Source organism: Lissotriton vulgaris, chromosome 2_1 (assembly GCF_964263255.1).
Source record: "Lissotriton vulgaris chromosome 2_1, aLisVul1.2, whole genome shotgun sequence".
Classification (NCBI taxonomy): Eukaryota; Metazoa; Chordata; class Amphibia; order Caudata; family Salamandridae; genus Lissotriton; species Lissotriton vulgaris.
In genome coordinates this window covers 337,179,022-337,194,847 of record NC_141687.1, presented here as the reverse complement: position 1 = coordinate 337,194,847, position 15,826 = coordinate 337,179,022, and the positions used below count along the sequence as shown (strand labels likewise).

Here is a 15,826-nt window from a genome sequence, read left to right as displayed (position 1 = left end):
AGAATCCTGAGGGGAGCTCACCAACAGAACTTAAGGGATAAATCAATCATGTGCGTGCAGATGTAAGTTAAAGGAAAGGCGGGAAGTAGGATGTGGCCACTAGATTTAACAGTGTCAGAAATTGGACAGATCAAGAGAATCGAATCCGGTAAATCGCTGTGGGATTGAGTCACAAGAGACTTTGTTGATTTTAGCAGTACTTAAGAAAAGTTTGGGATGCCTCTGTTAAATGGTGGTGTAAGTATCTTACAGCCAGGAAACTCCAGCTGACATGTGGTAGGGTTGGAAAAGAGCCAAAGAAATGCCCATTGGTTTAGGGAAGAAGGAACAATCTCATGGATCTCTGGTAACCATCCCCCACCCCCATTGGCTACCAAAGGGAGTAGGAAAAAGTTGAGGATTCTCAGTTTATGCATAATACGGATAGCATAGAGGGGACGACTACTTTCGATAACTGAAAGAAAATATGCCACAGCCAATTAGAAGTTTGGTGGATAAGTATACTTGGGAGGAATATGATTAGTTAAGGACCAACAACATGACTCCTGTTTTAGGACGGAAAGACGCAAATGTAGAAATAGTTAGAAAGGAAGGAATTAGATAATTTGGTGTTCAACCTCAGTCTATGAAATCCCAATTCCTGCCAGTTTTTGCAGATATCTACTTATTAAACATTTACCTCACAATCTGACATGGATTCAGCCCTCCTGGACTATGATGGACACTGCACTTTATGGACAGAGATGTCAAAACAGTGAGCTGGAAGATGTAGGCAAAAAGCTGATGATCATTAAACCGAAGGCATCTAATGTGTGTCTGAGGCGGTAAAAATTTGTGTCTAACTTTGAGCCCAATAGCAAACTATCAAGAAATAAGCCCATATAAGGAAGTCTTTAATTACGCCTGAGAGTCTTTCACGCCCTCCTTACCTGAGGCCTCACACATTGAAAGCAGAATGGCCAGGGTATAAGCAACCTGAAACACTGCCCTGGAAGTTTGAGTATCCATGGTTGCTGTTAGGGAAAAAGGAGAGGGGATTAGTCAGAACATCTCGAGCAATTACTCTCGCATCTTCTGTTTCTTGATTTTTGGATGCTCAGCTTATTGTGGCATCTGACCCTTCCCAGTTGCATTCCCATGGCCTGCTTTCCAGGCAAGAGAGGCTGTCTATTGAAGTACAGCTTGACATATCACAATAGCCATCGACTGGATCTGCGTTCTTTATCTAAGTTTAGATCCATCTAGGGCATGTGCACACAAGCACCCACACCCACTCCCCCAAGCATCTACCCCTCTCAAACCACCTAATGGCATGTCGGTGGTTACGGTTAAGTCGGTTAGTCCATATGATCACGATATTATTGTTGATAACGTTGTATTGATTTGTTCAGTCTGCACACAACTTTCCCAAACTAATATAAATGCACTTCAGAGGGATCCTTTAGGTTTTATGTATATATTTATATAGAAAGTATCCCAAAAGTTGCATTTCCCCATCAAACTCTTCTTTGAACATGTGCCCTTTGCTACATGAAAAACCTCCGGACAGAATAACAGAACATGTATCATAGCTAGAGCTTGGTCCAATTTAGCCCAGATTAACCTGTTCATTACAAATCTTAGAAATGTAAATATGAAAGCTTTGCGGAAATCTTGCCAGCTGGATCCATTTTTCATTTCACGCAGTTCTGCAATATGCAGAAAATGGTGTGAGCATATATGTCAACTTTAAAAAGCACAGCTTTGTATTTAAATGTCTTATTGTGTACATTTTGCCTATTTTGAATAAGCAGGTTTTCCATTACAATAGCGATTTAAGGCATGACAAGGAACAATCCTCCTGTGTGCCCCATAATAAGTAATAGATTGGGACATCCTATTGTCCAAAACAATGTTGGACGAGAGAGTAACAAGAATGAACATAAAGAAGAAAGAGAGAGTTTGGAAGTTTCAGTCAACGTAGGCTTTTCAGTTTCCAATGTAAGAAGTACTTGGGAGATCGTCTTCTGGAGCGCTCTATCTACCTTGATAACAATCTTCTGGCTTCTATGCTCTTGGCTCTTTTGATCTGGCTGAGCCCACTAAGTGCTCTCAGGAAATAGCTATACATCTGATTTTATTGACAGACAAATGTTCCACGACATATTTATACGGCCCCAGGACAGGACTGGGTCACTGCTGTATTCCATAATTATTGGTGCATTGGGGGCACTAAAAATAGCTTTTTGCAATGGAGTATGCTTGTGCCCTAGCAATGTCAGAATTACCCTTTCCAAATTGAAGGTTACCATTTTATCTCGTTTTGCAAATACCTTGAGTGTTAGGACTGTGTGCTGCCGTGCACGGCCCAACACAGCCCAACCCCCTCACCGCTGAACTGCGCACTCGCCCATGCCTGTGGGGTCTGAGTGCTCTGCTTGTGGATGGTGGATGAGGCACTGGCCCCACTGGCAGGCAGCCGCTGACATGACTTTCGAGGGCAGTGGAGGCTGCCCTAACAGAGAAGGCGAGAACCCGGCCCCCTCAGGAAACAGCGTCATGGTTGACAACTGCATCTATAAGAGAATTGCCTGACCTCTCATAGACCTGCCTGCAGTCAGGCAAAGGCCTGTTCTACACATCTGAAGGTTCCTAGCAGGCTTACAAAGGCCTGATGTGCAGAGGAATAATTGTCTTAGCCGCCTCCTAGATGTCTGGGAATGTTGTGAAAATCTTTACTTTATACTTGTTCCTGAAAGCCTTCTGGGTCCTCATCTCTTAGATATTTCGTGTTTCTTTTTCCCAACAATGCTGTATCTGCTCTGATGCTGATTATTGGCAGACTTTCCTTTTTGGAAAAGGCAGTGAAATGCCCCAACCGACCGCACAATTGCATGGCGCCTCTCTGGCTCACATTTTCTTCATCTTATTTATTTTTGTCCATAATTTTACTGCTTCAATCATGTTACATAATGTGCACTTTAAATGTAGTTAATAAATGTGTAATTTTTGTATTATTTCCAGCGCACCCTGATGAAGAGCACTTGATGCTCGAAATGCATTGGTTTTTAATAAACGCTGTTTCTGAAGAACCCCTGCATCTGTCGTGATTTTGCAAGAGGTCCGGATGGGCACAGCATTCTCACTAGAAACTTGTAAAATGGCATTAACACCTGTAGTGTGGATGATAGTATCGGATGACTATTGCAGATAAAGAGATTTAAAATGGTTGAAGCAGTAAAATGATGGACAAAAAGAAATAAGATGAAGAAAATGTGAGCCAGAGAGGCGCCATGCAATTGTGCGGTCGGTTGGGGCATTTCACTGCCCTTTCCAAGGACTTTATCACAGGTGCCATAGGGTTTTGGCACTAATCCGACCAGCACGCAAATGTGGAACTTTTGAATTATCGGAAGAAATGACGTTGAAGAAGTGAAGAAACGGAGTGCTCCCCATACCCCAAATTTCTTAGACTCTCCTTTTTACCTGCACTATTATAGGAAGCTGGCTCCCTATATACTATACTGTACTATATCAGAAAGTGGTACAGTGTGCAGAGTCCAGTGGATCCCCAGAGATTTTACAGAGGCTAAAGTCGATAATACTAATGCTCTCTTTTGTGGTAGTGTGTGTGGGTGAGTGGTTAGGCTTATCAGAGGGAAATGCTAAGCATTTGTTGTACCCACAGTGGTAATAAATTAGGCACACACTAAATTAATAATTCCAAGACCAATTAAAAAAAATAATACTTGGTTATATTTATTTTGTACAACCACAGAAATGTGTCTCAGGTAAATATGTTTTTCAATAGAAATATTTTTCAATATCAATAATGGGCACTTAAAGCAATTTTCAGACTTTGCCATGTAAACCTATAGGAGGAAGAATACATTCAGTATGTGCTGGGTGCAAGGTGCCAACACAGCGTTGGGTGTCCAATGCTAAGCAATGGAGAAAGGCCAAATCAGAAAAGGGTTGCAGGCTAAAGCCAGGAGGCCGTTCAAAGGAAACCAACAGCTGGAGAGGTAAGTTGCGATGCTCAAGGATATTGGGGTACCTTTGGTCCTCTTCAACAAGGCCCAGGGCGGATGGGTGCAGGGGTGTCTTTTGGTGACGGAAACTTCTTACTAGAGCAGGTCGCAGTTGAGGGGGTCCCTGTGCAGAGGCTGCAAGCGACATCGAGGAGTCTGGTAGAGGTCAGCTCACAGTGGACTCAGACTCTTGATCGCTGGGGAACCTCGCTGGAACCAGTGGGCCACTTGGACTCAGCCGGTGGCGTCGGATGCAGAGGTAGGACCGGGTGTCAGGCTTCGCGGTTCTTCAGGTCACAGAGTCTTTGCTTGAAGATTGTGGCCTTTGAACAAGTTCACTGTTCTCGGAAGATCTTGATATTTAATAAAGGCAGGCGTTACAAGGGAGTGACAGGTAGTGGCCATTGGGTCCCTTACCTGGGTTGCCTACTCCCTCTAGTTTGCCCACCTACTGTGGGAGGGGGACATAGTCCTAGCCCTGATTAGATAAGTCCCACCTCCAGCACTTCAGGGGTGGGGTTGGCAAAGGTGGGCACACCTCCTATTCTTGTGAGTTTTCCCACCTGTCTTCCCGCCAAAAAGGGGGTGAGGACAAGAAGGGGGCTTGCTCCTTCTAACAGGAGAGGTTGGGGTCGCCTATCATAGGCGGCAAAGCCTTTGAAGCTCCCTGCCACAGATGGCTCTTACTGACCAGGGGGGAGGTGTGAACACCTCCATCCCAGACAGGCATTGTTCTCGACCTCTGAACATGAAGACGCTCACCCCACGAGGTCAGAACACTGTCTGATGGTGGAGCAGCTTGGCTTAGGCCAGTCGGTGGCCACACTAAGAGTTAGTATGTTTCTGGGGCCCCCTGTAAGGGGTCCTCTGTGTGCAATTCTTATGAATCTGACACTGGAACCAGTGCAGGTTTAATATGAAGAGATGTTTGGTACCAAACATCCCATACTTCAGTAAAACCATCATGTATCTGGGGAACTCGTAATGACGAGTGCCCAGCCCATGTACTTACTGTGGCTTTCCTATTCACTTTTAATATCCAGGAATTGACATGGATATTGCTGGGGCATATTTGCTTAAGCAGATATGCACTAACTGGAGATATAGGGCACCCTACTTCCGGGCTTAGGCCTGCTGTGGGGTGTGTCTTGCCTATATCCCATGCCAAGTCTGTGGGCATGACACACAGGGAGGTGTGCCATGTCAACTCTTCAGTTTGGTCTGCACCAAGGCACTCAGTCTGCAATGGTAGAACCTTGGTGAGGGGACCCTAGGGAGGCACAGTTCGTGCTGCAACCTTTGGGGTCCCTCGTCAGTGCCTATGCCCTGGGTACCATTTATTAGGGACTTACAAGGGATACTGAAGCTGTACCAATTGTGGCATAGAATTAGGGAAAGAACACTGGTACTGGTGGCCTGGTTAGCAGGGACTCAGTACCCTTCTGTCAAAGTTGCATCTAACGGCAGGCAAAAAGTGGTAGTGGTACTGCAACAAAAACCCAGTTTCCTACAACTATGGTGTAGTCACCCTCCCACCCCCTCCCTCTCCCACCCCCCCTCCCTCTCCCCCCTGCGCACACACAATTCTGGGAAATTGAGCCTTCTCGTCTCCTGGAGTTCCTCCAACCCCAACTTTACCTCTGTTACTATATTTAGAGCTAATATCATATGACTAGTTACTATCAGGGATATTCAGATATTAGGCAGCTTCAGACCTTTGATCAGGTACACAGCAGAGGTATTTGTAGAAAAACTAGTAGGGCAGTTCTTAGGTGATTACCCTATACAAGGCTGCCCTATTACTACTCCTATTTTCCTATCTTCTTACATTTCCCGTGGGTTGCAACTCACTGTTTTCATACCACTATATGGGTGAATCTGCTGACAGTTGCCCTTCATTGGTGCATAATTTCCCTTCCAAGCTGTATGGGGGCCAACTCCAGTTCCACTCCTCGGGGTTTCCTGTTTGCAGTCTCACAGAATGGATATTGAATTATACAATATCAAGTTGATTGGATGATATGGCAAACAATCTGTTCCCTTCCTGTTTAGCAATCAATAACTGACTTCATGAAGAGGATTAATAATGTCCACTAATACTTCCCCGTTCTTGGATTTGACAATCATAGTCAAGGCCCTTTGGAAACAAAGGTTTACCATAACCAACAGGTAAGAATAGTTTACTCTATTTTAAATGTTTTCATCCCTTTCATTTCGGGAAAAGGTACCTTTCGGACAGTTTCTGCCTCTTCCCACCAACTGTAACATCAATCACTAACTTTGATACTGAAGCCCGAATCCTATGTGAGAAATTCCAAGACCGACACTATCCCATACAAATATATAAAAAAGCCTACAAAAGAGCTAAAAACAATCATTGTGAGTCACTTCTTGCGACCCATGCAATAACATCAAAAAGCAAACTGATATGTGTCCAATGTGATTATTAAGACGATAAATGAATGCTGGTGGATTTTGAATTCCTACAACCTTGCTCTACAAAAACCATTATTTTACTGTAAAAAGAGTGTAAATTCAAGTGACATCTTGTCACATACTAGACTCCTTGAAAGAAAACCATTTCTAGAAGAAACACTCTGGGCCTTGCCCCACTGTGGTGAAGGGACACATCCCCTGTGGCAACTGCATTTTGTGCCATCTTAAATCAGTTATGAAAAACATTGACATCAGTCTTAACCCCAATTGGATTTTGAACCAACACACCACATGCAATTTGGAAAGATTTGATCTATTTTATCACACACCCTTGTGGCCTCAAATACATGGGTATGACCACTAGAAACGTTAAGATCGCAATCGCTAAACATAGAAGCATCATACGGTGCAAGAAATCAATGACCAAATTAACCACTCACTTCCTAGGGACTAATCATAATATAGAACTACTCCACTGGATAGCTTTACATAAACTATGAATACCACTTTATGATACGAATATAAAATACATCTTCAAATGGGAACAATGTTGGATATACAGGCTAGGCACACACTTCACTGGGTTGAATGATGACATTACACAGCATAATCTCAATGCCCTCTTATCTATCAAGAAGTCATCCTACAACCTCATCTGATTACTCACATTGCAATTGATTCCCCGCTGCATATATATTTATAAACTCATGTAATCTGATCCAGTAATTTCATACACTCAGATAGTCACATTTCCTTACATGCACACCTGCTTTATGATATATATATTGTAAAATAAATGTGCCTGCAGGGATAAGAACCAGTTGTATTACACATGTATTTATGTCACAAGTAACTGACCTTACTGTACCTATGTGTGTTTTTATTCAGTTAAAAATGAACTGTGACTTTTTTAGACTTAGATTTTTTCTATCTGGAGACTATCTAGAATTCGTTAGTGTTTTGACACAGGAAAAAAAATACCTAAATTGTATGAATGAATGAATGGTATTATTTATAGAGCGCAACGTTTACGCCGAGGAGCATCTTCGCGCTATTGAAACTGGAGGTAGGCTGTGCAAAAAGAGATAGTTAGAGCCGTCAGGTAGAAGGTCAGATAAGTGATAGCACTAACTGATCTTCTACCATCTACAGTGCCTGTTTTATTTCCCACGAGAATTATCAATCAACTAGTACACTACAAGGTCTGACAAAACACGATGCAAATTTTTATTTACCATCTTGAGTGTCTTGGTTATTTCCCACTACACTATGGGATATGACATTATCTGACACAAGTTAGAGGATATGTAAACATTTTATAAAGATACATAAATGTTCCAGTTTTTAAAGTTGTTTTTGGTGGATTGTGCCATCCCTTCCGATGCCTATTCACATAATGCATTATAGAGAATACAGCTTCCAGAAGCCATCGATATGTTCACGTCTTAACACAATGATGCTGATAATCAGCGATCACAGTTCAGAAAGATCTTAAAAAAGGATGCAGCAAACTATGACAATTTCTCAGCATTGGGTTTCACATGAATATCAGGGAGACACCCATCCGTTCAAGTGTAGGTAGGTGGAATCTCTTTAACAATTTTCCAATTTAGGTTAACAGAGAGGGTATCATACCTAATGAGTAACTTACTGTTTTTATTACAAAACTATAAACCTAGAGCCAACTTCTTTGTTTTATTTTTCTCTACTATAAAATTCATATTGCTGCTCTGATATTTAGAGATGTCTCCCAGGGATCATGCAGTGTTTTCTGACATGTACCGAGTGTGGGGAGGGGGTGCACAAACAATAAATAAATAAAATAGATTTACCATCCTGGCTTGCAGAGCGACGTCCTCCTCCTTTGGGTGTCTTCTCGAAGCTTTGGCCCAGGAAACTGCACTATCCAATCCTGGCGCTGCTCTCACAGCATAAGAGAAGCACCAGGATTGGAGTGAGCGGCCTCACTCAGCGCTCTCAAGAGGCCTGCACTTTTTCTAAGCTGGCTGTATAAGATAGCTAAGTTAGAGAAGTTTAAAATGGGCATGTCTGACTGTCCATCACAAAACTACCGGCAAAAGAGACATGCACATTTTAAAGCACACAGCTATCTGCTGCCACTTGACAACACTGGCCCGACCCGTCTTGTCAGTCAGTTTGGGATGGGTTGGTTGCTGAAAAATAAAATGGTAATAAATAAACTTTATTGCCATTCTTATTTTGTGGGGCGACGCTCCTACGCTCAAATGGTGGAGCTGCCCCTGGATCATGCATAATAAGTACAAATGCTGATGACACTCAATATGACACATGGCATTTCTGTGACCCACTCCTGGCCACCCTCCTCTATTGATGAAACAAACTGCTATCAAAAATATACCAAAACATGTTTTATTGACAATTGCCTCAGATCCACAAGTAGTTCCCAGTTGAGCTGGTATTCATACTGATCAGCCGAAATCATTACAAAATGGTCATGTTGTGTTCGTTTTTTGAAGAAAAACAACATGTATTCTCCCCTACAGTGTTTAACTACAGGGAGATGTTTCTGTGAAAATAATCTTTTAGCCGCTGAGCAGGACTGACATAAGACTAACAACTGTCTGTATCTGTATCCCACCACAGTTCCTTGATGGAGCTCTCACTTATGTTCAGTTCAGTTCACTTTATATGTCTGGATTTATTGTATGGTACCAGGTGGGCTCGAATGACTCATTTATGTGCAGTGCCACACATTTTGCTGTGTTTCAATATCTATGATTATTATTTCTTCTTGATTATTGTTTAATATTATTTTCTATACCACTGTATCTTATATGTTTTTAAACATTTAGCTAGCGAACACAAGGAGATGATGGATATAGTGCGGTAACTCACCCCCAGTAACAGATCTGGGTTGAATCCATCAGCTCACTTCGCCACCCCAGTTCAGACAGAGCCATATGCAAATCAGTCTTGACCCTGTTCTTCATGGGAACAGGCCAGCCTGAACTACCAAGAAAGGTCTTCCCTGGACCGGAAACAAGCATCCTGGGACGGTATTCGGGGTACCACCCCTCATCAGCCTGGCTAGCCTGAATCCAGTGGCAAAGTGAGCAAGGGACCCACCACTGGGCATATCCTTCCAACTTAGGGCAAACAAAAGGAGGTGATGGACGGAACGCTGAAACCTTTCAGACACTCACCCCCAGTCACAGATCTGTGTTGAATCCATCATCCTTCTTTAGCTCACTTCGCCACCCCAGTTCAGACACAGCCATATGCGAATCAGTCTTGACCCTCTTGCTCATGGGAACAGTTCAGCCCTAACTGCCAAGCCAGGTCTTAACTGGACCAGAAACAAGCATCCTGACACCGGTTTTGGGGTAACACCCCTCATCAGCTAGGCTAGCTTGAGTCCAGTGGCATAGTGAGCAAGGGACCCACAACTGGGCAGCTGGTGTAGGGGTCCTCGGGTTCCAGTAATGATTAAGTGGGGATCCACAGAAGTCAAAATGTTAAGAATTACTGTGATAGATGGTTTCTCCTGCTGACTATCCAGTCAGGCTGCCTCAACCAGCATCACCACTCTCTTCTACCACGGGGTCTCCTGGAAGAATCATTGAGTCATGAACTGAATATCAAATTGATGGATGTCAGGTGTAAATCAAATTGACTATTGTCAGTATAATGCTTCCTTTATTTATCCCTGGTGACGACACTTCTGGGGACCACACTCAGTGAACGTGGAGCGGAAGCAGAGGGAGGGGGCCTTCCCCTGTGTCTGAGCAGACCAAGGCCTACCAGAGTCCAACAGACACCAGTGTAACCAAGGTGATTGTGCTACCTTTATCTCAGCGTCAGTGCTACAGAGACCGCACTAGGACCGCACTAATAAACAGGGCCGGCTTTAGCACTGGTGGCGCTGGGTGCGACAATGTTTTTTAGTGCCCCACCCCCATAACCTCCTCCTCAGATTCCCTCACTACCACCTGGCAAAAGGGCCCCTCATCTCTCCTAAGCCCCTCTCTTGCATACATTTTATTTCTTTTAAAGCGTTGGTAAAGGCTAGCTGTACTAATCCACTCAGCAATCCACTTTAAATACAGATTTGTTCTTTACAGCAGGCATATTAACCCTCTGCGCTACTTTATGGCTAGTCAAAACTGCCCCTAGACAATACTCGGATCTCTCTAGCTAGAAGGAACTATAATCACAAGAGTTATTTTGAAATTTTTTATGCAGCCTGAAATCTGGACACACAAGGAACTCTGCATCAGTTGCTTTTGAATCGTAAGTTATTGCTAAACACAGCGCCCCCACTTGAGGTCAGCGCCCCCACTGCTGTAAAGCCGGCTCTGCTAATGAATCTGGAATTGTGAATTTTAAGGGGATTTCAGCATTTGAGAAATGCTGACATCCACCACGCCTTAGGATTTTCTCTCTTTGGATTTTTCATCAAACTTATAGTCATTAGTCAATGGGGGATCGAACCTTCTAAAAGAATTGCTGTTTAGGCGTTTGTTTTTTAATTTCCCTTTTCTTTTATAAGTACGTGTCATTTGCATCTTCCTGCATAAAATGCATTGGCTTCAAAATAATTTTATTGTGAGTAAAATGTAACAAAGTTACAATAACACATTTGATATATACATTTATTTTCTAGAAAAAAATATCTTGCAATGTATATAATATAAATGACCGCATCCGTAGTACATTAATTCTACAAGTTAACCAAGCATTTACAATGCAATAGGTCTCGTATTATTAAAGTTTGAGCTATTGGCATTGTAAATGACAATGCCTTTTATTTATTTGCATTGGTGCGTAAACAAGCGCTTTGTACTTATAGTCCATGCTTATGAGAAGCAAGGCTGGCAGTCTCTTTTACTGCCAGCCTTGCTCATCGTAAGCAAGGACTATACGTTCAAAGTGCGTGTTTATGCACCGATTGCAGGTTTTAAAAACAAATGAATAAAAGGCATTGTCATTTACAATGCCAATAGCTCAAACTTTAATGCTGCGAGACCTATTGCATTGTAAATGCTTGTTTTACTTTGTACTTGGATTTCTTGCATATAAACTTTCAAAAGGTTAAAAACCTAGCCCGTCCTTGTCTCCGCCCCTAGTCCTGCCCCACACTCCACCCCCACAGTCAACTGCTCCTTGTGGTGAGTACCTGCACTTATTTTTTTCCATTTAAAGCACTGTGTATTACACAATAGAGTTTATCAACACATTCCTATAGTGTTGAAGCACTATAAAGTAGAGGTGTTCCTTTACCCAATTCTATGAACTTTAGTTTCGCAACCGCAAACATAAGGCTTAATTCGTCAGACTCATGCTGCATTGAGCCATGGGGCTATCATGATGGCATCTAAGGGCACACTTTAGGCAACTCACACAATACGGTCCATTCATTGTATTGCTTCGATTTCAGCTTTTCTGTAACTTCGGCTTAGCTTATAAATTGGTAGCCATTTATAGTGCATAGCTCGCTGCTCCTTATGCGTATACGTCAATTTTCAGATATCTAGGTATCAGTTTGTTTAAATAATGTGTGTTCATCTTTTATTTTTTCAAGAATCCTGTCCTTTCAGGAGAGAATCGAAAAGCATACTGCGTACTACTTCTGAACGCAGACAGAGGGCGCTAGAACCCATCACAATACCCTTCTCAGAAAGGGCTGCAGGCTGTTGAGGCTATTGTGTGTTGTTTGTGTCTGCTTCCCAGGAGGGTGGCTTGCTCTTGTCAGTACTCCAGGCTGACAGGTAAGGTCTGACAGAACCCATCAATCACACCATAAACGGCTTGCAATGCTGCCATTTCTCTCCCAGAGATAGCGGCGGGGCCGACACGCGTTACCAGGCTGTCAGCGAGTTGAAGGTCCTTGATGACATGAGGCCTCCTGGGTGTTTCCCTGGGCTGTGTCTGTTTATACAGTGCAGCTGCCCTTTTCACGCCCACTCTATGAGGGTAGCAAATAAAGCGACGGGGTGGGGGTACCAGCAAAACCGCTGCTAATATTCACATTCCTTCATTCGAGAAGGTCATAGCAGCCTAAAGTGTGTTAAACCAAGCTGCGTTGCAAGGTCTTATTTTCAAGAAGTTATTTAACACTTAATGAGAATGAGTTGTTCAAATTACATTGCAATCATTTCACCCTATCTAATCAGGTTGCAGAGGTAGGGAAATATATTTCTGTAAAATACATTTGCCCAGGAAATGTACTGCAAAAATCTTTTCAGGTTAACTTAGTGATGTACTCTAATAATAAAAACCAGGAATACAACTCCCAGAATGCATTTGTTGTTAAAGGAACACCCAGAACTAGGCTACCGCTTCCTTAGCAGCATGGACTCATCTTTTAACCCTTAGCTATGGAAGAAATGCATTATTACTTATATCCACATGTAAGTGCATTGCTAAGACAAGTGTTTAGAATAGAGTCACTTCTTGTTTGCAGGGCACACTATCTATCTACCCGCAGCCTGCTTTCCCCATGTGTGAGCGCCCAGCAAAATCCATTCGAGTAGCTGAACTGACTGCCAATCCTTCGCTTTAATGTGCAGCATGCGTTATCCCACGCATTATATATTTAATTACCAGTCATGAAATCACCACCGAGCACGCGTGCATTCGTCTGGTGATATCGCATCCACCCCGGGGATGCCGTCAGCTCGGTGATTCAGCTGATGCTTTTGTCAGCGGGCTATTTATAACTCAAATTACCTCTGTGGCGGTAAAAGAGTTCAATTTATCTCTTTCCAGAACTCCATCACGGCTCCTTCTGCTTCCTTAGATGTGCTTCAGTGCCGGATAAAAAACATACGAAACAAGCAGCACTGAAAGCGATCGCTTTCGCGATCGGTCAGCGGGCTGTTTATAACTCAAATTACCTCTGTGGCGGTAAAAGAGTTCAATTTATCTCTTTCTAGAACACCATCACGGCTCCTTCTGCTCCCTTTGATGTGCTTAGATGCCGGATAAAAAACATACGAAACAAGCAGCACTGAAAGCGATCGCTTTCGCGATCACTATAGTAACAAAACAAAAAACAGCCACTACAGGCATATGTCTTCAATTATCGTGCCTGTGTCGACACGATAATTGAAGACATATGGGCTTTGGTGCGCATAACAGACACCAATAGGCCATAGGCGGAGCTACGCGACCGCCTATGGCCTATTGCGTGTTCTGTTAAAAAACATTACGAACGCAAAGCCCAATCAAAATGGACCTAGGAAATAACACGCACGAACTGGGTGGAATTTCCAGGTCCATTTTTTAAACCCCTACAAAAGGGTTTTTCGCTTCGCTTCACTTGCGAGCCCTAAAAAAGTAACATTATGGCCCGGTAAGATTAATAGTTAACCACACAGAAGAATGCTGCATGATATGGTGACAGGAAAAATGAACATAACATTGATGAGTTAAAGGCCAGCTTCAGAGCTCGCCTAGTTTGTAAAGCCAAAGAAAAGGCTTCCAAACTTGTCTCTTGCTTTTTAGTACTACATTCCTTTTGCGGGGTATCAGTAATGCTTTACATTTTATTGTATCCCTCCTGTAATACTGTTTCGTACTTTACGAAACACTGCCGAGACATACGGAAGGTGTGGCAGAGGTCTTTGCGAGTCCTGGGTCATTTATGCCAGGTTGCTTAGGGAAAGAGAAGCCCAAGCGACTGGCGCCATCTACTGGTCTATTCATTTTTGAAGCCTCATCATTAAGCAAATGGAAAACACGAGGGTTGTCTCTTCAAATCTATAAATAGATTTTCAGGCAAAGCCGGGGCACTGCAAATAAGTAGGGCCTGACTGATTATCGCCCCTCTTCCCCACCCTTGTGGCGACCCTGACATTGCATGTTGTATACATTTAAACAATTCACATGTTGTTTTCCATGGGTGGTACATTCTAGGCATGATTGTCAGATTAAAAACACTGCAAACACATGGTTTTCAGTTTACGTGCTAGCGCTTTCCCAACCCTTAGCATGTTGAGACCTGTATAGAGAACTACGGATTAATGAAAATAAACAATACATCATCAATTTCGTAAGTTCACAACCTCTTTCCTTATGTGCTTATCTCAACAGTGAGACACGGTGAAAACTGTAATTGATTGTGCAGATGAAAACGATTATTACAGACTGGAAACACTTTAAACCCATAAAGAATAAAGAATGTTTCTGAGACCCATTTAGCTCTAGGAATGTGACAACAGATATTTGTATAGTTTTCATCTACATATTCAGCATGCTGCATAGCAAAGTGAAGGAGATGCATTTGCTAAAACAATGAAAAAAAATACCCCAAAACTGTTTTGTTCATCAAAATGGCTCCCAGTTCTCGAACATTCTGGGGGCTACGGTGGTGTTTTAGGCCTTTATTAGAAGTGTGTGAGCCTCAGAGACAGGTATTATGAAAACAAGGTGTAGAGATGCGTGAGCTGGGACTGTGAACATTCTTGTGTCCGCTCCTGCAATGAATCTCCTTGGTAGATATTGTCCTGCGAGCGGCCAATCAAAATGCAGCTTTCTTTATACAGCTGTTTGATTTACAACACAAAGACTGTTGGGGACTATTTTTGAAAAAGGAACTCAGTACAGCAAGTTATCATGCTGTGCTGTGTGACAGAGGAAGAGCCGGAATGTGCTGTTTTTAAGGCAATATGACACATTCCCGCCTTTTCCTCTGCGCTGGCACCCTTTTGGCAGCCCAGCGCCATTGCAGGTATCCTTGCACATGCATTGCATGCAGGATTGTTTTTAAAGCAATCCTGAGAGGCATTTTCCTCTTTCTTTGTGTGCTGCAGAATGGATCACACATAGAAAGAGGTAGTAACAGGGAAAAATAAGGGGGCATATCATCAAGCGGCAGCAATAATTATCGCTGGCTGCACTCAGCGTGAAAAATGTTATTGACGGCTATCGCTGGTAATTATCGCCATGCTAGCGCTGTATTAATAGCGCAATGGCGATAATTATTTCAGCAATAGCAGTGTTTTCCATGGAACATCGCTGGTTTTTGGAAAACCATGGAAAACGGCGATAACCTTGCTGATACGACCCTGTGGTTGTATCAGCAAAATCCACCCACAATGGTAAGTATGCCTAAGTCAGCATTTTTGCAGACGTTAGTTTTCACCAAAAACTAACGTCTGCAAAAATGCGTAAGCCTCCTTGTAAATATTGCGATGTGCACATCAGTGATAATTTACAAGGAGTACTGCCCAGTGACGCCCACTTTGCATCTCATTAGGGATGCAACGTGAGGCATCTGGAAAACGGGTGCTAACATGCGCTAATGCATGTTAGAATCCCCTTATAGATAGGGCAATGCCATTTTTGCCGCTTTTTTGCCTTTTAAAGCCAAAAAAGCGGCGAAATGGCCCTTGATA

At 42.9% G+C, this 15,826-nt stretch overlaps 1 protein-coding gene across 2 annotated transcripts in view; it reads right to left on the bottom strand.

Moving 5' to 3' along the window:
* The window catches only part of TMIGD1 (transmembrane and immunoglobulin domain containing 1), a 51,624-nt gene that overhangs the window by 24,016 nt on the left and 11,782 nt on the right, over positions 1-15,826 (bottom strand). For both annotated transcript variants that reach the window (XM_086955077.1, XM_086955078.1), the window contains exon 2: positions 930-1,013. In XM_086955077.1, coding sequence (XP_086811203.1) covers positions 930-1,008 — 79 coding nt within the window. In that variant the 5' untranslated portion in view covers positions 1,009-1,013. The remainder of the gene's footprint in view (positions 1-929; positions 1,014-15,826) is intronic.